The sequence below is a fragment of the Salmo trutta genome, chromosome 28 (genome assembly GCF_901001165.1).
Source record: "Salmo trutta chromosome 28, fSalTru1.1, whole genome shotgun sequence".
Lineage (NCBI taxonomy): Eukaryota > Metazoa > Chordata > Actinopteri > Salmoniformes > Salmonidae > Salmo > Salmo trutta.
The window spans coordinates 26,907,128-26,930,301 of record NC_042984.1 but is presented as its reverse complement, the minus strand read 5'-3'; the positions used below and the strand labels follow the sequence as shown (position 1 = coordinate 26,930,301).

The following is a 23,174-nucleotide window of genomic DNA, read 5'->3' as shown; positions in this document are numbered from 1 at the left end:
CATCTACTGTGTGCATGACACAACTAAGTTTCCAAAAATTGCTTACAGACAGATTATTTCACTTATAATTCACTGTATCACAGTTCCAGTGGGTCAGAAGTTTACATACGCTAAGCTGACTGTGACTAAGTTGCCTTTAAATAGCTTGGAAAATTACAGAAAATGATGTCATGGCTTTAGAAGCTTCTGATAGGCTAATTTACATAATTTGAGTCAATTGGAGGTGTACCTGTGGGTGTATTTCAATGCCTACCTTCAAACTCAGTCCCTCTTTGTTTGACATCATGGGAAAATCAAAAGTAATCAGCCAAGACCTCAGAAAGAAAATTGTAGACCTCCAAAAGTCTGGTTCATCCTTGGGAGCAATTTCCATATGCCTGAAGGTACCACGTTCATCTGTACAAACAATAGTACACAAGTATAAACACCATGGGACCACACAGCCGTCATACCGCTCAGGAAGGAGACGCGTTCTGTCTCCTAGAGATGAACGTACTTTGGTGTGAAAAGTGCAAATCAATCCCAGAACAACACAAAGGACCTTGTGAAGATGCTGGAGGAAACAGGTACAAAGTATCTATATCCACAGTAAAATGAGTCCTATATCAACATAACCTGAAAGGCCGCTCAGCAAGGAAGAAGCCACTGCTCCAAAACCGCCAGTAAAAAAAGCCAGACTATGGTTTGCAACTGCACATGGGGACAAAGATCGTACCTTTTGGAGAAATGTCCTCTGGTCTGATGAAACGAAAATAGAACTGTTTGGCCATAATGACCATCGTTATGTATGGAGGAAAAAGGGGGAGGCTTGCAAGCCGAAGAACACCATCCCAACCGTGAAGCACGGGGGTGGCAGCATCATGTTGTGGGGGTGCTTTGCTGTAGGAGGGACTGATGCGCTTCACAAAATAGATGGCATCATGAGGAGGGACAATTATGTGGATATATTGAAGCAGCATCTCAAGACATCAGTCAGGAAGTTAAAGCTTGGTTGCAAATGGGTCTTCCAAATCGACAATGACCCCAAGCATACTTCCAAAGTTGTGGCCAAATGGATTACGGACAACGAAGTCAAGGTATTGGAGTGGCCATCACTCAAAGAAAATGTGTGGGCAGAACTGAAAAAGTGCGTGCGAGCAAGGAGGCCTACAAACCTGACTCAGTTACACCAGCTCTGTCAGGAGGAATGGGCCAAAATTCACCCAACTTATTGTGGGAAGCTTGTGGAAGGCAACTGAAACGTTTGACCCAAGTTAAACAATTTAAAGGCAATGCTACCAAATACTAATTGAGTGTATGTAAACTTCTGACCCACTGGGAATGTGATGAAAGAAATAAAAGCTGAAATAAATCATTCTCTCTACTATTATTCTGACATTTCACAGTCTTAAAATAAAGTGGTGACCCTAACTGACCTAAGACAGGGAATTTTTACTAGGATTAAATGTCAGGAATTGTGAAAAACTGAGTTTAAATATAAACTCACCAAAAAAAGAAAATTCCCTTTTTCAGGACCCTGTCTTTCAAAGATAATTTGTAAAAATCCAAATAACTCGACAGATCTTCATTGTAAAGGGTTTAAACACTGTTTCCCATGCTTGTTCAATGAACCATAAACAGTTAATGAACATGCACCTGTGGAACGATCGTTAAGACACTAACAGCTTACAGACGGGAGGCAATTAAGTTCACACTTATGAAAACTTAGGACACTAAAGAGGCCTTTCTACTGACTCTGAAAAACACCAAAAGAAAGATGCCCAGGGTTCCTGCTCATCTGCGTGAACGTGCCTTAGGCATGCTGCAAGGACAATAAAGGGCAATAAATTGCAATGTTCGTACTGTGAGACACCTAAGACAGCACTACAGGGAGACAGGACGGACAGCTGATCGTCCTCGCAGTGGCAGACCATGTGTAACAACACCTGCACAGGATCGGTACATCCGAACATCACACCTGCGGGACAGGTACAGGATGGCAACAACAACTGCCCGAGTTACACCAGGAATGCACAATCCCTCCATCAGTGCTAACTGTCCGCATTACGCTGGACTGAGGGCTTGTAGGCCTGTTGTAAGGCAGGTCCTCACCGGACATCACCAGCAACAACGTTGCCTATGGGCACAAATCCACCGTCGCTGGACCAGACAGGACAGTCAAAAGTGCTCTTCACTGACAAGTCGTGGTTTGTCTCACCAGGGGTGATGGTCGGATTCGTGTTTATCGTCGAAGGAATGAGCGTTACACCAAGGCCTGTACTCTGGAGCGGGATCGATTTGGAGGTGGAGGGTCCATCATGGTCTGGAGCGGTGTGTCACAGCATCATCGGACTGAGGTTGTTGTCATTGCAGGCAATTTCAATGCTGTGCGTTACAGGGAAGACATCCTCCTCCCTTATGTGGTACCCTTCCTGCAGGCTCATCCTGACATGACCATCCAGCATGACAATGCCACCAGCCATACTGCTCGTTCTGTGCGTGATTTCCTGCAAGACAGGAATGTCAGTGTTCTGCCATGGCCAGCGAAGAGCCCGGATCTCAATCCCATTGGGCACATCTAGGACCTGTTGGATTGGAGGGTGAGGGCTAGGGCCATTCCCCCCAGAAATGTCCGGGAACTTGCAGGTGCCTTGGTGGAAGAGTGGGGTAACATCTCAAAGCAAGAACAGGGAAATCTGGTGCAGTCCATGAGGAAGAGATGCACTGCAGTACTTAATGCAGCTGGTGGCCACACCAGATACTGACTGTTACTTTTGATTTTGACCTCCCCCTTTGTTCAGGGACACATTATTCCATTTCTGTTAGTCACATGTCTGTGGAACTTGTTCAGTTTATGTCTGTTGTTGAATCTTATTTTGTTCATACAAATATTTACACATGTTAAGTTTGCTAAAAATAAACGCAGTTGACAGTGAGAGGACGTTTATTTTTTAGCTGAGTTTAGGTATATGTAAAGTTCTGACTTCAACTGTATGTATCTGTTGGTCAAAGATACCTTAAAAAAATGAGCCTCACAATGGGCCTCAGACTCTTGTTACGGTATTTCTGTACATTCAAATTGCCATCGATAAAATGCAATTGTGTTCGTTGTCTGTAACTTATGCCTGCCCATACCAGAACCCCACAGCCACCATGGGGCACTCTGTTCACAACACAACATCAGCAAACCGCTCGCCCACACGACGCCATACACATGGTCTGCGGTTGTGAGGCCGGTTCTCTAAAACAATGTTGGAGGAGGCGTGTGGTAGAGCAATTAACATTCAATTCTCTGGCAACAGCTCTGGTGGACATTCCTGCAGTCAGCATGCTAATTGTATGCTCCCTCAAAACTTGAGACATCTGTGGCATTATGTTGTGTGACAAAACGGCACATTTTAGTGTGGCCTTTAATTCTCCCCAGCACAAGGTACACCTGTATAATGATCACCTGTATAATGATCATGAAATGCTCGCTAACAGGGATGTAAACAAACTTGTAAATAAAATAAAAAAGAAAAGCTTTTTGTCCGTATGTAACATTTCTGGGATCTTTTATTTCAGATCATGAAACATGGGACCAACACGTTACACATGGCATTTATTTTTTTGTTTATTATAGTTCTTTTTAATATTAAGTAGAAATTGTGTACCAATACTGAATTGTAAAAGCCTGTTATATTAAATGAATTGCCCTTTAATATAGACCACATGGAGAATTCAATAAATATACATTATTTTTGAGAATAAAGACTTGCTAAAGTGCCAATATTCAGCATTTTGACATGTACCTCCAACCCTGTGTCACTTCTTGGAAGATTTCAAACCATTTAATCCAACAATTTCTCCAAGTTTCACCATAATTGTTTTGTTGCTCTGACAAAGTCATTTCTTTTGATTTGTAGTCATTTCATGTGATTAGTGATTCATTTAAGTCTTTCCCTCATTTTAAGGCCAACCCTGTTAAGTGAACTGAACTATCGTTTTAATATAGTGAATCGATTCCTTTAAAAAATATATATTTCATAAGAAACATTGAACATCTAAGTCAAATCATATTGTAAAAGCAGGTGAGGTGGTTTTACTCTTTTTGGCCTTTTTCTGGTGGGAAACTGAGTGGTTCAAGCATAACACTTCAACCCTGTTACCCCTAGATAGACAGGCTAGAAATGTTTGAGCAATGTCATTTTATTTTATGAAGCTGCATTCAACTGCTACTTCCTGTTGCACACAAGAAGCTTCCATTCCCCTGTTAAGAGGGGATTTATGGCTGATTTAAGATGAACTCTTCAACCCTGTTACGGTCAACCATGTTACTTTTTTTGGCACTTAATAGTTATTTTTTTATTTAACATCTTAAGATGCAGAAACATGTTTATGAAATTGAACATGTGCTCTTCATGACAGAAGGTGACAAACTGTTTCTGATTTACACAGGCAGCCCAAGTCTCATCTTTTTTTCAGTAATTGGTCTTTTAACCAATCAGATCAGCTCTGAAAAAGCTTATCTGATGTGAAAAGTTGAGATGTTAGTGGGAAAAATATCAGAATTGGGCTGCCTGTGTAAATACAACTTGTGTATCAGGTTTCTGTATTGCAGTTGTACCAAGTTATCATACCACATAGATGTTTTGATAGCAAGTGCTGGGACTGGAACCTTAACCATAATTATTCCATTATAATTTCAGTCCAAATAGTGCTAAATAACTAACTATTAATCTGAGGTCATTTTGATTTTGTTCAGTCATACCTGGTATAGGACAGTTCTAATCATTGGCTGGTACTGTAATTAAGGGGCTGTATCTCTGCAGATGATCCGTGTATCTGGTCAAAAGAGGCCTACAGATCCCCTTCACCCTCTGATGGTATGGATAACATGGTATTAGGTCACCAGAGAAACCCAGATTCAAATAAAAGGTCATATTTATCAAATTAATATAGACAGGATACTGTTTTGGCTGGGGTTAAAATTACCCCAAAGGATTTGTATTTGATTAAGTCCATATTGATTCAGGAACACTAAATAATGAGTGAGATTAATCAAGTTGATTGACAAAGTCATGAAAAACATGTTGAATAAACAACCTTTGAAATATGATTAAAAATAGGCCTCTGGGGTCAAAATTACCCCAGTCAGTAGCATGATAAAGGATGAGACAAACAGGTTTAATTTATTCTGCTTATGCACGGGTTGTTGTACTTTTATTGTTACCTCATTCACTAAACAGCTCAATGGTGCAAGATTACCATACACAGAATTAGAACATCTGCATGACACATCTAGGCTATACAGCGAATGGATTATGATTATTACAAATACAGGAAACATATTTACATTTTAATTCAAGCCCCATACAACACAGATATTTACAAAATAAGTATGAAAATGAAGCCAATCTGACAAATAATGTACAGTGATAATGTCGTGGTTTGTCATTTTTGTGAACAAATCAGAAGGAATGTCAGTTAAAAACAAATAAGTCTTCTGACTGGGGTCAGTGGGGATGATGCAAAATATCATGGCTAGTTTTGTTTTAAAGGCAGCATGGGAAAGCGTTGAGGTGAAGACATCTTGAGAAACAATGGTATACTGTAATTTTGGATGCCTAACAACAATAGCTACTTCTTAATATACTCCCTGATATTAGAAAAACAAACAAGAAATAACAAAAAGCGCAACATTCTAGATGGCTAGCTATCACTTCTATGGTTTAAGTTCAAAAGCAAACTTATTTCAGACTACTTTCTAAAAGGAAGCACTAAAGTGACCCATCTCCCTACAACTGGGCTCAAATGGGTTACATTTTAGTTCCTTTTTGAGAATGGAAATAATATACAGCAACATCCTGATAGTACATTCAACTTTCTCTTCAAACGGCCTCCGCTTGCAAATGCTGCACGCCGTCATTTGGTTCATTTGTAGTGAAACAACTGAAATTGAGCAGACTTTATTTGATCAGTTAGTTATACCTTTTATTATTCTGTGCAAAGAGCTGCAAACTAATATATACATTGCAAAACGATAAATACAGATGAAACAATCCATAATAATATCTATCATATAGATTAGTTGCCAAGTGGAAATCTTTGCTTTGACAGGTAATCATATCAATATGTTAATATTAGCTCATACATGTCATTATTCAATACAGTGAAGTTAATGGGAGGTAAACTTTGCTTTTGATCAGTGCATAGAGGCTGCTCTGTAATCTTGGAGGTTGAGGAAAGCTTGTCCTCCTACAACTGATCATTTTTCAGTACGGATACCCTGACATGGAGAACCATTTCTGCAGCTCTTAAAGTAACAATCCAACAACGAGCCAAAGGTTTATCTATCTGCCCTGCTATAGGTTGGTTGACCTGAGGGCAGAATGTCTTTCAGCGATTTTCATACGTTCTGAGAAAATGTTGTCGATGAATTTCCAAACTGAAAAATGATAATGTCATAATTTTAGCAATAACTTTATGAAGCCCCAAACACAGAGGGTTGTCCACAATTGTCACTGTCTCTACACACTCAAACTTCAACTCATCTTTTCAGCGTGCCGAGGGCAAAAGTGACTACTGGTTGGTTGGCCAGAGCCATCTCATAGCCCTCTGAATATTCCATTCTTTACATACATACAGTACAGTGCAGTACAGTACAAAGCAACCAAATGTAGAGACAGAGCCCCCATTTTAATGTCACTTCATAATTTTTAGTGACCTAAAACGTGTGGCCGCAGTTGACCTATCGTGACGAGCAGAACAAATATTTCCAGAAATAATATCAGAAAAAAGCATCAGAGCATATTCTATCCCTTTGAGCCCAGACAGTGGTCTATAGTTAGTAAACATTAGCAGTCTCAGAGATACTCAACACATCATCATGCACACTGCCCAGCTAACACATTTTTGGTTCCCAGAACATTACGGGAACTTTTTGTTTTTTAGGTTGTGATACGTTCTGTGTTAGCTGGGTGGTAACCCATCAACCTTGTCACTTTCTTATCAATACTTACGTTAGAAGACCTCGTATTTACTGCCGGCGCTAAGATTCAATCAATCTTGGCTTGAATATGTCTGGTCTGCTCTATAGTCTTGCTATAGTTATATGTAAATGTGCAAAATAATGTTAAAACATAGCTGGATAAAACTTCACTCCTTTCGCATTTCTTCCATTATTTCATATCAAAATCCATTATGGAATGACCGCATAGTATAAAATAATCAACAGTGCTAATAAAAAAATAACTTATGAGTAGTTAGCTGAGTTAATTAGGTTTAGATTCAAGAAAGAATAACAAAAGCAAAATGTATGGGATTCTGTGGGAAATCCCCCCACCCTGTTCGTTCACCATTTCACCCGAAGAAACACAGTACCTGATGGTTTTCATGAGAGTGAATGGACCAGATACAGGCTATCATCTGGTCTATTTCGGCAAGGCAACACACTACAACCTTCACCAAATAACTACCAAGGGGGTCAAGGCTATTCAACCCTACTTAGTTCCCTTGGTTCCTTCGTTTGCACTGTGTTATGTCTTTAGTTGTTACACAAGGATGCGATGATAAAACACTGAATAAATGCTGAGGTCCAGTGTGGCTATGTGAGCCGAATAGCCATGAACCTACATAGAGCAGTGTAGGAAAAGCACTAAGAGTAAGACTAACAAATTCTAAGAGGAATGTCTTTTAAATTCTTAATGAGAGGCGACTAGCACAAGGATCCTGGAACATTATGTACAAATGACATTCTCCTCACAGTACTGTCCCCCCTCCTCCTCCCTCTATCGGTGACTTGGTATATTCCTGCTCTATTTATCTATCTATTCAGTGATTGAGGTATCAAGGACAGCTGAACTGGCAAAAGAGTAGAGGGGTGTTCAGTAATGTATTTCCATGGGAATAGTCCAATTTAATATTTTCATTACTGAATCGTGTTTATTTCGTTAGGAGTATGACATTAGAAATACAACTAACGCCAAATCGCTTTGAAAGTCCTTGCAGGTAGACAGACAGCAATGCTTAAATTTGGGGTGGATTTGTGTATACAGAGGTCAAAACAGTGGGACATGGATACCACGTGGATAACAATAGTGTTTCTCCAATGCTGCAGTAATGTCTAACTGAAAATGGCAATCTTTACCAACAATTGTTGTTTTCCCGTTCGGTATTTCACACAAAAATTCAGGGGAGTGGGGGGTGTATGAGGGCTAGATTATACTTTAAGAGGGGCAGAGGCCCAACGCAAAGTCTCGTAGACTGAAAACCTGTTTTCCCTAGCAGCAATAGTTCTGGAACCAGCGGTGCTTTCTGTTGGAGAGCATAAACAGATATTTCTCATGTAGTTCCTCATCTTTTTTGTTTCCCAGTAGTTTTTTAACTGTCATATTTGTGATTTTTTTTGGTGTGTAAAATAAGCAAACCTGGTCTTCTCCTGAGGAATGCTGCTGTTGTCATGCGGGCGCATAAAATAAAAATATTCTTGATAGACAGCTAACACTGATAAAGACAATCTTTACAGACAATTAGTAAACTTAAAGAGAGTGGTCAGAACCTGTTTCTGAAGAATCGTGCACATACAAGTAGACTATTACGACATGCTACTAGTTAGAGGGGTCAGGGAGGGGTAATGACGACAAAGCGAAACAAAACACGAAAACGAATCCCAAACGAAAACACGAGAGGCTGGGAGAGGGAAATAGAGAGGGGGGAGAGTTGGGGGTGTTGGAGGGTTGGATAGGGGGGTAAGCAGATTTTCAGGAACTGAAACTTTTAGTTGCTTGAGAGGAGACTTAAGCCACAAGTCTACGTACAAGAGAAAACCGTCAAGAATCACAATGGTTAATAAGTGTTAACACTTGGTGTGTGTTCCAAGGCTAGTCTGAAGAATAGGAGCCATGTTTTCCTGCACACAGACGAACTCTATCAGTTCTTCAGCAGACCAGAGCGCCTTCTCGCCAACTTGGACCTGTGAGTTGAAGGAAAAACAACAACCGTAAGCAAAAAACAGCATGCGTATATATCCCACCAAGTTGGGTGCTGGGCTAAAAAAAATTGTAGATTAGAGCACTGGAAAAATGTTGTAAACGTACACTAAAGCAAGAAGCTATACTTTATTTTACTGGCAAAGGTATATCAAAATAAACAATTATAGAAAATGAAATCATTTCTCTATGGGTAGCATCAGAGCCTTAACATCAGTACTCTCAGTAGTCTTCTTTGGGTTCTATTCAATGGTAATGCTTAGATCACTAAGGGCTGGTTTCTTGGACCCAAATCAAGCCTGGACTTAAATGCACTTTTATATAGACATTCTCCATTGAGAATTTTTTTTTACTCCAGGACTAAGCATGAACTGGGTACAAGGAAACTGGTCCTAAATAGCTGACAATGTTGTATTTCTAGTTAGGGGAATGTGTACAGTACCTTATTGTTCCCGCTAGAAGCGGGTTGAAGGCGTATAGCCAGTCGTTCATGTCTTTGTCATTGTTGGCCTGGAGCAGGATCCCTCTGTGCTTTGTGCACACAGCGAATGTGTTGGGTGTCTACAGAGGATTCAAATAACACACGAGGAAGTTAGTTACCCTTGTGGCAAGCCATTTACAGATGTAAGGGCATTATGTGCCATTGTCGTTCAACCTGAAGAGCTCGTATCAATCCTGTTCTACTCTTAAAACTCCACATCGTGCGTGGGTAAAGTGTTGACCCATTCAAATGCCTGTACATGCCAAACAGGTGAAAGTCGCTTGTGTTTGTGTGCGCACATGCATGTGGGCCCACCTTGAGCATGGCCTGCTGGTCCTCGCTGTATTCCACCTGGGCAGTGGACAGGTTGAGCACTCCCCTCTCCACCGGGTCCTTGTCGTTGTTGTAGATAAACACGTAGGGCCGGCGCACCACCACAAAGTGCTTCACCCACGAGTTGGACCGCGGCTCCATGAAGCTCAGGAAACCCTTCTTGGACACCACAGACCTGTGGTGGGAGAGAACAGGGGCTCAGCTCGGTTCATTGGGTTTTAGCTATGAAACTATGACAACCACTCGAACATGCAGTGTTAACAATAGGAGTTAGTCTAGCCACTCACCAAGCCTATACTCTATGTAAATGTATTGTGATATATGGTTGTCTGCGTGAATACTGTATGTCTGTGTGTCTAACGCATTATGTTTGGAACGTTTGTGACGTGCTGTCTATGTGTAATGCATACTTGCATGCCGTATGATTAAAAAACAATGAAGTCATCGTCATCATCATGCCCACTGCTAACACGAGGGGACGAGGACATAGCAGTTACCCTGGTCTCATCTCCTCGATGTCGGGCACCAGGTTGAGGAACTCGTTTTTGCCGGCTCGAGCCAGATAAGACGTCTCCAGGGTGGGCACCATGGGGAAGTTCTCATAGTCCGAGCAGGAGGGGCTGGAGGCGCGAGAATTGGCCTCTGGGGTCCTGGGAAACAATGAAGAGTGTCAGTCTGATGCTACTAAGAATTAAATATTCAAAACTATCACATATTCAGAAGCACTTCATAAACATTTTAACTGTAGGGTGTGTCCCAGAATATAGTATACAAACCTGTGGCTCGGACATGAATATTTAGCCTATTTCTTATGACCGTTTTAAATGGTTGTAACAGTATATAGGAGGCTTAAAATGCCACTCCCTCAATTATGCACAAACGTGTATACCAGGTTGATGAAGCTCAAGTGTTATTGGTTTATATGGAGTGGTCAATACTGGATGTCATTTAGAATGGGAGGGGTGTGTTCAGTTCAAATGGAGTCCACTATATGTATTCTACTATAGTCTACTGGATTCTACTATATGTATTCTACTATAGTCTATTGGATTCTACTATATGTATTCTACTATAGTCTACTGGATTCTACTATATGTATTCTACTATAGTCTATTGGATTCTACTATATGTATTCTACTATAGTCTACTGGATTCTACTATATGTATTCTACTATAGTCTACTATATTGTACTATAATGGAGTCCACTATATGTATTCTACTATAGTCTATTGGATTCTACTATATGTATTCTACTATAGTCTACTGGATTCTACTATATGTATTCTACTATAGTCTACTATATTGTACTATAATGGAGTCCACTATATGTATTCTACTATAGTCTACTGGATTCTACTATATGTATTCTACTATAGTCTACTATATTGTACTATAATGGAGTCCACTATATGTATTCTACTATAGTCTATTGGATTCTACTATATGTATTCTACTATAGTCTACTATATTGTACTATAATGGAGTCCACTATATGTATTCTACTATAGTCTACTGGATTCTACTATATGTATTCTACTATAGTCTACTGGATTCTACTATATGTATTCTACTATAGTCTACTATATTGTACTATAATGGAGTCCACTATATGTATTCTACTATAGTCTACTGGATTCTACTATATGTATTCTACTATAGTCTACTATATTGTACTATAATGGAGTCCACTATATGTATTCTACTATAGTCTACTATAATGGAGTCTACTATAATAGAGTCTTACTTCTGATCCACGGAGCTACAGCGGGAGTCGGCCAGAGAGGGGCAGGTGGAGGAGGGGGTGAGGGTGGCACTGCTGAAGCTGGTCACCGACGGGTCACGGCCCATGGGGGAGATGTCTGACAGCTTGAGAGAGAGAGAGAGAGAGAGAGAGCGAGAGAGAGGAAACAAGGAAGGGAGATTAAGACAGTAGTAACCACAGTGATTTGGTGAAACTTAGTTGGCAGACAATGTCATGTTGTTCTGTTAAGGCATTGCAGCTTGTTATCCACCTCTACTGTATCTCACCTTGCAGTCACTGATGCTGTTGCACACCTGGTTGTATTCACTGTTGAAAGTGTGGGTCAGAAGGCGAAGGCACTACAGGACAACAGATAATATGGTGAATGTTATGTTGTGTACATTGTGTCCTATTCGTTGCTAAATGTTTCTTGTTGACTTTATGGATATGATTCTGCCGCAAAACCAATTTCCCCTTGAGGGACAATACAGTTTTCTACTATGAGTTATTCCAGCGCTGGGCTGAAATTCACAACAAACCAGTGGGCTGCTCGAGAAAGCAGACGATAACTCTGGTAAGACAATTATATTGGGGCAACTTCAAGCTTAAATTTCCAAATATTGTGCATTTGGAAAGTATTCAGACCCCTTGACTTTTTCCACATTTTGTTACGTAACAGCCTTATTCTAAAATGTATGAAATATTTTTTTCCTAATCAATCTACACACAATACCCCTTTAATGACAAAGCAAAAACAGGTTTTGCAAATAAAAACCCCTGAAAAACCTTATTTACATATGTATTTAGACCCTTTGCTATGAGACTCAAAATTGAGCTCAGGTGCATCCTGTTTCTATTGATCATCCTTGAGATGTTTCTACAACTTGATTGGAGTCCACCTGTGGTAAATTCAATTGTTTGGACATGATTTGGAAAGACACACTCCTGTCTATATAAGGTCCCACAGTTGACAGTGCATGTCAGAGCAAAAACCAAGCCATGAGGTTGAAGGAATTGTTTATAGAGCTCCGATACAGGATTGTGTCGATGAACGGAGCAAAGTACAGAGATATCCTTGATGAAAACCTGCTCCAGAGTGCTCAGGACCTCAGACTGGGGTGAAAGTTCACCTTCCAACAGGACAATGACCCTAAGCACACAGCCAAGACAATGCAGGATTGGCATTGGGACAAGTCTCTGAATGTCCTTGAGTGGCCCAGCAAGAGGCCGGACTTGAACCTGATCGAGCATTTCTGGAAAGACCTGAACATAGCTGTGCAGCAACACTCCCCATCCAACCTGAAAGAGCTTGAGAGGATCTGCAGAGAGGAATGGGAGAAACTCCCCAAATACAGGTGTGCCAAGATTGTAGCGTCATACCCAAGAAGAATTGAAGCTGTAATCGCTGCTACAGATGCCTCAACAAAGCACTGAGTAAAGGGTCTGAATACTTATGTAAATGTGATATTTATGTTTTTTATTTTTAATACATTTTCAAAAAATCTGTTTTTGCTGTGGCATTGTGGGGTATTCTGTATAGATTGATAAGAGAGAAACACAAATGAATCAATTTTAGAATAAGGCTGCAACTTAACAAAATGTTGAAAAAGTCAAGGGGTCTGAATACTTTCCGAATGCACTGTATTTAGGTCAGTTAGCTGGCCAACTCATTGACCCTGCTTTCTGGAACACCCCACCCATTCTCATTTCTTTGTTGGGGACCATGTGCAGTACAACTTTAGCAGGTACAGTTTGTAAACCATTAAAACAGGGTCATATTCATTAGTCATCAAACAAAAGAAAATGGACTGAAACAGAGAGACTACTTGGACTTAAGAAACTAATTTCCGTTTTCCTTTAAAACATTTTCCGTTGCATGCCCTAATGAATATAACCCTGGGGTGTATTTATTAGTGCACACCGTAACAAACCGTAGCTACTGAAAACAAGTGTTTCTTATTGGACAAGTTCGGGTTAATCCCTCCCAGTTTCAGACCATTTATAAAATGATCTTTGCTTTCTCCTCCCTCCCTCCTCACCTTGGTGGCCAGCTCCTTCTCGCGGTCCACCAGGCTCTCGATGTCAGCCGAGTCGTAGCCACTGCTCTCGCTGGGTGTGATTGCACTCTCAAAGGTGGTGCTGGAGATCTGGGAAGAGATGGAGGTGGAGGTGCTCAGGGTGCCGCTGCTCATGCTAGGGGACAGTGACTCGCTCAGGGACTTGCTGGTGGGCCCCCCAGGGCCTGTAGCTGGAGCAGTCTCCACCAGCTTCTCTCTCAGCAGCAGCAGGTGACGCGTCTTCTCCACCTGGAAGGGGAAGGAAAAGGAACGAAGCGTGAGAGAGTTTGAAATTAATTTGATCCAAATTGTGCACTATACAGAGAAGAGGGCTTTGGTCAAACGTAATGCCTTATACAGGACATAGGGCTCTAGCAAAAATAATCCATTATATAGGGAATACGGCTCTGGTCTAAATTAGTGCACTATAGGTTTTTGTTGTTGTTGCCATTTCAGGCTTCCCTTTGCCCTCAACGCTCTCATAGTGCCCAGTCACCTCATGCAGCTGCTCCATTTTCTCCAGCTCCCATTGGTGCTCCAAGATGAGGCTGTCTCCTCTGGGCCTCCAGCCAGCCAGGTTCTCCTCTCCCCGGACGTAGGCCACAGAAGTGTCCAGAATCTTCCTCCTCCTCCGCTGCATACCTGAGTAGCAAACAAACATGCACTTGTCAGTATAGAGTGGAAGGGGGGAGAGAGACAGAGCTATAGAGAGAGAGAGCATGCAGACAGCTTGGATCCTGTCTTGTATTTAAACCAGCTCTGATTAAGACATACGAAGGTTGAAACGTCACTACCTCTGAGGGTGGCTGTTATATCAATACACAACTGTTTGTCTGGACTTATACCAAGCACACACAAGCGCTATAGAGAACAGGCGAGTGGAGAGGAGTATGTTTGGGGGGTATATTTTAGCTATCCTCTGTGCTATTAAGTTGGGTTCATAGATAAGGCTAACTGTGCTTTTATCCCAATACCAACAGTGTTTCGAGAGAGAGATTGCACTAACCTGGGCTTCCTGTGTCAGACATCTTACACAAGCTCAGCTCATAGATGCCAGTCACTCTGTTGCTGTAATACGGAACACAAGAGGCTATATTAGGGTGTTGTTCATCAAGGTCGTATCTTAAGGCTGAACACAAAATGGCTGATAGCTGATTATTTGTCAACATAGATAACCGACAGCTGTGTATTAGTCATACACAGGAGGTTGGTGGCACCTTAATTGGGGAGGACAGCTCGTGGTAACGGCTGGAGCAGAATTGTTGGAATGGTATTTGATACCATTCTATTGCTCCGTTCCAGCCATTATTATGAGCCGTCTTCCCCTCAGCAGCCTCTACTGGAGTGATAAAGGGTGGACAGCTGCTTATTTTTCAACAGAGATATCTGACAGCTGTCTACGAGTCATGTAAAGGATGGACACAAAATGGCTGACAGCTGCTTATTTGTCAACAGAGATATCTGACAGCTGTCTACGAGTCATACAGAAGGTGGACACAAAATGACTGTCAGATGCCTTACCAGTCAGGGGTCTTGGAGTAGCCGCTTCCAAAGAGGTTCCTCAGGGAGCGGGGAGGGGAGATCTTGGCGTCTCGGGAGTAGAAGACCATGCAGATGTCTTTGGTAATAATGGCAGGCTGAATGCAGTGGTCGAGCTATGGAGTGGAGAAACGGTTAGCATGTTAGCGCTCAAGCTCCTCAGTGCAGAGCACTGTAAATGACTGGAGTGGATACTGTAACACTACTGTATATAGTGCTTATGGGGCTGTTATACATCCTTATTCACAATACATCCTTATTTGCATGTATGCAGCCCTTTTAAGTACAGCCGAATAAGAATATCTGTATTGTAGTCGTACATGTTTATAAGTTTGATTTACCTACAAGTGCCCTTGACATTTATCAATTATAGATATCATTTAACGTATTTCATTGATGATAATTGTCATCGGCAAATAAAATCCCTAAATCCTAAACAGTAGGCCTAGAGATGGTAGATTATGTTTTATTAATACACAATTACACAATACCAATTCATTATTGAGACAGGATTCCCTAGGTTGGTGGCTACAGTAAAATCAAAATGGCAGACAGGGCTGACCTCCAGGTATGCAGACAGGGTCATGAAGATCTTCTCTCCGTAGGGAGTGACTCGGTTGAGCAGAAGGGAGTTGTGCAGAGAGCTGTCCCACACAGCCTCGAATCTGTAGAAGGTCCTGAGAGGAAAAGATGAAAGAGGTCAGTGTCTCCACGTTTACAGACTGAGGCTATGTCTGAAATGACAACCTATTTCCTGTAAAGCACACTACTTTTGTGCACTAGAAGTAGTGTATTATAGGCAATAGGGTGTCTGTGGCTCTGGCTAAAAGTAGGGCACTGTATAGGTAATAGCTGCCATTTTGGACGTACCCTGGTGGATCATTTCAACTGTGTGGGACATTTCTAAAATGGCTGTTCAGTGTCACAATGAGGCTGGTTGTGGTTCCTCCAAGGTTCTCTCCTTTATATCACAATAGAGGTGTGAGAGTTAGCAACCAACAGTTCATAATATAGCCTGATGTAGCCGCGTAATCTACTCACCGAAGGTTAGAGAAAAATCACTGGGGTTGGGGTCAATTTAGGTAACCATATTGCACATCAACTATTGCTATGATATTGCTAGTAGTATTTTGAAAGACTTTGCAAATGCTACCAGAACATCATTTCGTAATAGACAAAGGTCTGTATGGCATGTGGACACAACCAGACACATATTATAGGAAGTAGCCTAGCTGTAACTAAGTTAATAAGTAGCCATGGGGAGTAACTGAAGTAAATGTCAGTGTCATCTACTGCTTTCTCCCCCCAACTGTTACCAAAACATATACTAGAGTAGAAAATAGAGCCCAGCCATACCTTACAAATGTTAATATTTGTAACCTGACTTGCTTTTTCTAACTGTTTCTGAGGGGAAAATAAAGCTGTATTAAAATGGACGAATTGAAGAGGGGATAATACTGGATTGTAAGCATTATATGACACACCAATTAATCCCTGAAGTATGGTTGTGGAAGGGCAAGCACTGCTACCGCGCTACACACGCGGTCCTGGTGACGACTCGGTGTGAGGAAAAACACGGAGGTGAGACCTGAACAGCACGCACGCTTTGAGCAGGTGTCACGCTACAACAAGTGTGAAAAGCTTGTCAAGAGCTTTGAGTGCTTAAGCTTTTTATAGATAAGGGCCAATTGAATTATTATGAAGGGAAATTAAGTATGGTCAAAAGTAGTGCACTAAACAGGGAATAGGGTGCCATTTGGGATGCATCCACCCTTGGGAGTGAGGACACCTCATATACAGAAGGGTTCATTCCATTGTGTTCTACTCTTGAAATGTCACAATCTTCACAGTCCAATTGTGCGGTTGATAAAAAAAAACGAATGGCTCTGATTGCAAGACGCTCTGAATAAGATAACCGCTAAATTACTTAAATGTCAGTGTAAATCTGTGCTGCGCCTACTCGTTTGTGACGACTGTGTCATGTTTTTTTTAACTTGTTTCCCCCATGGGGAAATTACATTTTGATCCATTGACTTTGTTGGGGTCCGTCAATGAGCAACAGACCAACGGTTTGCAATGAAAGTAGCGGAAGGTGTATTTTTCACTACTTATGTACAAATTGTCTCTACTAACCACCAGGGGGCACTACCTCACCTTTAGCTCGCCTGCCCCTGCCCTCATCCCTCTAGGACTCACCATGGCTGACACACTACGCAGGTTTAGCAGATTAGTAGCGCATGCTACAAGGACGTTTAATAGCTAGTAGCTAAACTTGCATATGGAGCGATACCGAAAAGTCACCACTAAGCCATGGGATAGCATGTTTTACAGTAATTCGTCTTTAGATTCCTATTGCTTTTGTGCAAGACAAAGGGACTTAGCAGTGTGACCTTCTCCGAAGTCAGAAAAGCCTCAGTTAACAAAAGGGTGAATAATAGGCTATGATAGCCGTGATAATAGGATGATAAAAGGACGAAACCGTCCTCGTTTCACAATGTGATGAATTGACAAATGAGCGCAATCAAAGAGCTCTAGAAAAGAACATTTCCAAGCTAATAGGTTTGTACTAGCTAGAAGGATATTAACCAATGGGAGTGATATCAAAAGGTGTAAGACAAGAGAACACAAATTAAGAGTTATTACTACAGGCTAAGGGGCAAATCCTAACTTCCCATTGAAATCAATGCGTGACTAAGTGACAATTATGACTTAATTGCAAGGTAGGATTCGCCCCAATGTCTATAAAAAGCCAAAGAGAACCATAAAGCTTATTTCAGAGACGACGCTTTATGTTCCTTGGTTGCTGGTACCTAGCAATATCCTTATCAAGACAAAGCCTGAGCAAAATCAAGAGTCCAGCCGCAGCAGGAGAAAAAAAAACAGAGAGAGAGAAAGCAGAGAGTCAAGCAACAGAAACAATGAAGTAAATCAAAAAAGAGAGCAGAATGTTAACACTGGAAATGAATGTGATTGCCCACATGCAACGATGTATGTGTACATACATCCAATGTCAGAGCTGAAAAACGCAAACACTGAAATGGGCCATTTTGCTGTCTCTTCTAGCCAGGAAGACAGTGACGATTCCTTTCAATTTGGACAGTTATTCTGTTATGAATAACAAAACGGGTATTGTGTTTCTACTTCTCACAGACAACATGCATGCCAATTCAATATCATTACCATATTTCACTATACAGTACAACAAAGATAATCATGTATAATTAGAATTCCTAGACTACTAAATAAAATACACTATAGTCTAGTTTTGGATTACAAAGGCACTTTTACTTGAGAATCTCCATTGAAAATACTTCTCAGTCCAGGAGTAGGCCTCATCTGTATCTGGGAAACCAACCCTTGAAGAAAATTCATATAATCCATCCAAAGACATAATATTCTTATACTGTATGATTATCTTCTATGCCTGTACACCATGAGCTAAAACCTAGGCATTCGATTGGGGAGCTAGCGCAATTTGATGGTTCTACACTGCCCTACCAAGCAAAAAGGCTTGGTAGGGCAGTGTAGCACCATAGCGTGGAACTGAGAAAAATGGCTTTTATTTACCTTGGTTTCACAGTAACTTTATGTAGTTACTGCTAACATGACCCCCATTTTCTCCAAAACACAATACAGGCAGGATACTTGTCCACATGATTAAGTATGTATTTAATGTAGCAAAAATTACATTAACTCATTTTAGACCAAATGAGCAGTTACTGCCTTTTTGCTTGGTAGGGCAGTACTGGCGTACCTGTTAGCGTTGTGGGATGATTTGATATTTTTGGCCGAGATGATGTTGAGGGACAGGACGGCATCTGCTGCCGAGTCGTCCACCTCTGGCTTGTTCCTGATCCGACCTGAGGAAACAAGCAACACAGGATGTTCTCATGATGATGAAGCCCTGTCTCTCCGGTAACGTCGTCAGACACTGGGGTTTGAGTCAAATTGAATTAAAATCAGTCAGTTCATGAAGTGACTTGATTTTTTTTTTTTATTAATAGCTTTTCTTTGTTTATTTAGACACAATTTAAAATAGTTGCCGCTTTTCAAATATCTGGAACCAATGTCCTTGGGTAGGCCAGTTGTGTATTTTTGTGCTAACATAGCTGAGGCAAATCCATATGTATTTTACATTTCTCAAATAAAATGAATTAATTCAGTTGGATAGTGTATTGCCTTTATTTTGAAGCACTCACCAACAACCAGCTCACGCACGTCCTTCCAGTGGAGCTCGCTGCCCTTCTCGTGGATGAGGGTGACGGTGATCCGGCGCTGAATCCCCTGCAGCACAAGGAAACAGTATCAGTCAGTATCACAGTAGCCCAGACACAATGACTGTGAACGTGTCAATATCAACAGCGATACCATCATAAACAGTCAAATCATGTAATATTATGAATTATGATCAAAAAGGCAAAACTGATTCCATATCAGCACTTCTACTCTGAGACGCTTTATGAATATGGGCCCTGAGGGGTCACTGTACTGTACCTGATGCAGTAGGTAGGTTCCATGGCAGGGCAGTCCTCCACTGTGATCCACCACAGCTGGTATGTACCTACGGAAAGAAGCCAGGGACAAACATAAGTCTGGAACAGCCAAACCCCTGTGTTTGTATGTGCATGCGTCCGCATGTGTGTATGCTCGTGTGCATGCGACCGTGAGTGAGCGCAGACTTGGACACTCACTCTCCGGTGGGCTCCAGCTCGCTGATCTCGAACCACACCAGCAGGTCGTACTTGCTCACACACTGGCCCAGGTTGGACTTGCTGATGGTGTTGAGCTTGGTGGCTGGTACTGGGGGGAAACACACACACACAGAGACCGAGACAGCGACAGAGAGAGACAGAGAAAGACAGAGAGCGAGAGAGAGAGAGAGAGAGAGAGAGAGACACGCGCACACAAACCCATTAGACAATCTCAATAGCATGTGGTAACAGAGGGGGCTGCTGAAATAAACTCGAGAGATACATGAATTCTGCATTTCTTGGAAAAATGAATATGAACAGGGGATGATAATCATGCACGTACAGTACGTGTCCTACTATTACACACTCAGATTTGTCTTGGAGCTGTGGTGTACGTAAACAATGGTTAAACGGATAGTGACGATGACATGCGGAAACTGCTGTAACACGCTAATGTGGTATTATAAGCCTGTAAACATTCACTAATGAATACTCCTCACTGTACTCGAAGGGCTTATATCACAAGGTACAAAACAACTGTCCAATTCTAAATCCACTACAATTTAAATAAGCCGAGAACACGGCAATCTCCATTTAAAAACTATCAAGGAGTGACACTAGAACACAGCCTGTCCAAAGGCAAATCACAAATACTCAATTCTATAGCACTACACTAGGTGACATGGGGAGGCTATATCCCAGACTACACATTAGAAGCTGTATATCCTGCTGAGTTATCAAACTGCCACATCATGATTATAACTCCACCTACATGTACATATTACCGCAACTAACCGGGGCCCCAGCACATTGACTCTGTACCGGTACCCCCCTGTATATAGTCTCGCTATTGTTATTTTACTGCTGCTCTTTAATTACTTGTTACTTTTATTTCTTATCCGTATTTTTAAAAACTGCATTGTTGGTTATGGGCTCGTAAGTAATTCACTGTAAGGTACCTGCTGTATTTCGGCGCATGTGACTAATATCATTTGATTTACCTCCTTCGCTTTTAACATCATTTTTCTACAGCAGAGATTTGCTATTCAACTATTCACTCAACAATGCCAGAGATGGTTAAAAGGAAACATACATTTTTCTGTTTGTGTGTGTTTAGGTAATGGAACTGAAGCCCAAACAGCTTTAGGCCTGTGTTCTCATGCTGTCTCGTCTCTCTGCAGCAGACACATAGTGAGCAATATGTTGAGAGAGAATGCTAAGTGTGCAAAGCTGTAATCAAGGAAAAGTGTGACTATATTGAAAAATCTCAAATATAGTTTGATTTGTTGATCACTTTTTTGGTTACTACAGGATTCTATATGTGTTTTTTCATAATGTTGATGTCTTCACTATTATGCTACTATGTAGAAAAAAACTAAATCTAAATAAAAAAGCCTGGAATGAGGTGTGTCCAGACTATTGGTTCTTTAAGTATGGTGATGATATCATATTGTGAGGTCCATGGTAATTCCCAGCCCTAAAAGGTATGTGGCTGGTTGGTATGTGAGAGACAATGGAGGGGACTAGGACTAGAACTGGACCAGACAAAACTAGGATGCACCACACCACTGAACCACACCGGCCTATGCCAACTACAGCCAGAAGACAAAGCAAAACAAAAGCACAGCACAGGGCTACAGTAGAGTAGCCTGATTCCACATCTGTTTGTGTGTATATAGTCAACTCGCCTACGGTCGTTGTCGATGCAGCACAAACAGATCTGGGACCAGGCTAATAGTACAGCGCATACTGCTGCTACTCCCAGCTAACTACTCTCACGGTTCTAATGTCCGCTGTACCAACCATGGTGCCTGGGTACAGTCAGCACGGGGCTGGTGGGCATGGGAAGGAAGGGGAAGTGAGAGAGCTGGTCAGCCCCGTCCTCCAGGCTGGCCACTGCCGTGGATGCTAGGGCATTGGCATGCTCGGACAGTGTGTCCAGCACCTGGCCGGGCACGGAGCCAGTCATCAGGTAACGAATCAACTCTATTTTACGGGCGTGGTCTGAGACGGGGTGGGGGGGTTGGTCATATGGCGTAGGGGTGGGAGTGAATGGAAGAGAGAGGGAGTAAGAAAAATGTGGGTGAGTGGAAGAGAGTTCGGGAAAGAGAATGAGAGAGATGGATATGGATTTAGTCGAACGGGAAGGACATAGAGGGTGTGGGTGAGTAGTGACAAGGAAATGGGTCAGAAAACAAAATGTCAAAAAAAGGAAAGAAAGAGGGGAAGATATGAGACATGCAGTTGTGACTGGATACACAGTGTTGTGGCGATTTAAAAAAAAATCATTGGATAAAGGGATGGCAAGATTTTCTGCAATGCTGTTCACGATACTGTATCTGTAGAATCCTTACCTGGCTTAGACAGGGGCATTGGAATAGGGTAGTACTTCCTGGCAGCCTGAGGAGGACTAAAAACAAACAAAAAGATTACACATTTAGTATTTTAAATTGAATTGCTTTTTGTATGTTTTAAAAAAAAAATGTCATTACTTGAGCTTTTAATGTGATGTTTTTAATGTGCTGGATGTGAGCCTTAAGACATTCTGGCTAATGTTAATTAGAGAGACAACAAATCATGGTGTGCTGGTCTGGAAAACAATTATGTAGTACTACAGTAGCAAAAGACCTTGTTAACAAATGGACAGCTGAGAGAGCGGGCTTTACTTTACTACTAAACAACCCATCATTACCAATGAATCATTAATAAAGGTATGTGGGGGTGTGGCATGATGTAGCTCCTAGATCCCGATCTTGGATCAGTGTAGCATTTTCTCCTTTAGGATTGGGGGAGGGGAAGCTGATCTTGGATCTGTATCTAGGGAAACTTCACCCTGGAGCATACCGTATGTGTGCGGTGACCATTCAACCTACCTTATGAGGTCCTGACCGTGCAGGTGCAGAGGGTGCTGCTGGTAGTGACCAAACACCTCAAACACGATGGGCTTGGTCTTGATGTACTCAATGAACGACTCAGTCACCTCCACTGAAATCTACACAACAGGAGGGAATGGGAAAATGAATCAGCTTTGGGTCATATTTCTATACCTTTGTGTATTTGAGACGTTTGTGTGCTGTGTACGTGAGCGTGCGTTCACTCACATTCTGGACGTGATAGAAGCCCAGAGGTGTTCCTTTCCCAGTGTTCTTCAGAGGCTCTGTGGAGAAGGCTTCATCGTGACGATGGAGGAAACTGAGGAGCCAACAGATGATGCGTGATTACAAATAACAATACTGTACATTTAAGTAAAGTGTTACTAAAAGGTCGATACAAATGAAAAGCGACAGGTATGATGCTGTTGTTATGACTTGTATTTAACACCCTACCCTTATAAAGTCTTATTATCATCCTCTCATAACGATCCTGACTAAATAACAGCCATT

General features: G+C 41.7%; 1 protein-coding gene across 9 annotated transcripts in view; it reads right to left on the bottom strand.

Moving 5' to 3' along the window:
* Positions 1–5,149: 5,149 nt before the first annotated feature.
* The window catches only part of kif1b (kinesin family member 1B), a 98,989-nt gene continuing 80,964 nt past the window's right edge, over positions 5,150–23,174 (bottom strand). For all 9 annotated transcript variants that reach the window (XM_029719416.1, XM_029719417.1, XM_029719422.1 and 6 more), the window contains 18 exons: positions 22,893–22,983; positions 22,665–22,783; positions 22,146–22,201; positions 19,792–19,900; positions 19,595–19,661; positions 19,300–19,384; positions 18,855–18,960; positions 15,663–15,777; positions 15,083–15,216; positions 14,568–14,629; positions 14,058–14,203; positions 13,544–13,810; positions 11,792–11,863; positions 11,508–11,629; positions 10,260–10,412; positions 9,745–9,937; positions 9,391–9,509; positions 5,150–8,932 (listed from right to left, as the gene is read on the bottom strand). In XM_029719416.1, the coding sequence (XP_029575276.1) occupies positions 8,890–8,932; positions 9,391–9,509; positions 9,745–9,937; positions 10,260–10,412; positions 11,508–11,629; positions 11,792–11,863; positions 13,544–13,810; positions 14,058–14,203; positions 14,568–14,629; positions 15,083–15,216; positions 15,663–15,777; positions 18,855–18,960; positions 19,300–19,384; positions 19,595–19,661; positions 19,792–19,900; positions 22,146–22,201; positions 22,665–22,783; positions 22,893–22,983 (2,059 nt within the window). In that variant the 3' untranslated portion in view covers positions 5,150–8,889. The remainder of the gene's footprint in view (positions 8,933–9,390; positions 9,510–9,744; positions 9,938–10,259; positions 10,413–11,507; positions 11,630–11,791; positions 11,864–13,543; positions 13,811–14,057; positions 14,204–14,567; positions 14,630–15,082; positions 15,217–15,662; positions 15,778–18,854; positions 18,961–19,299; positions 19,385–19,594; positions 19,662–19,791; positions 19,901–22,145; positions 22,202–22,664; positions 22,784–22,892; positions 22,984–23,174) is intronic.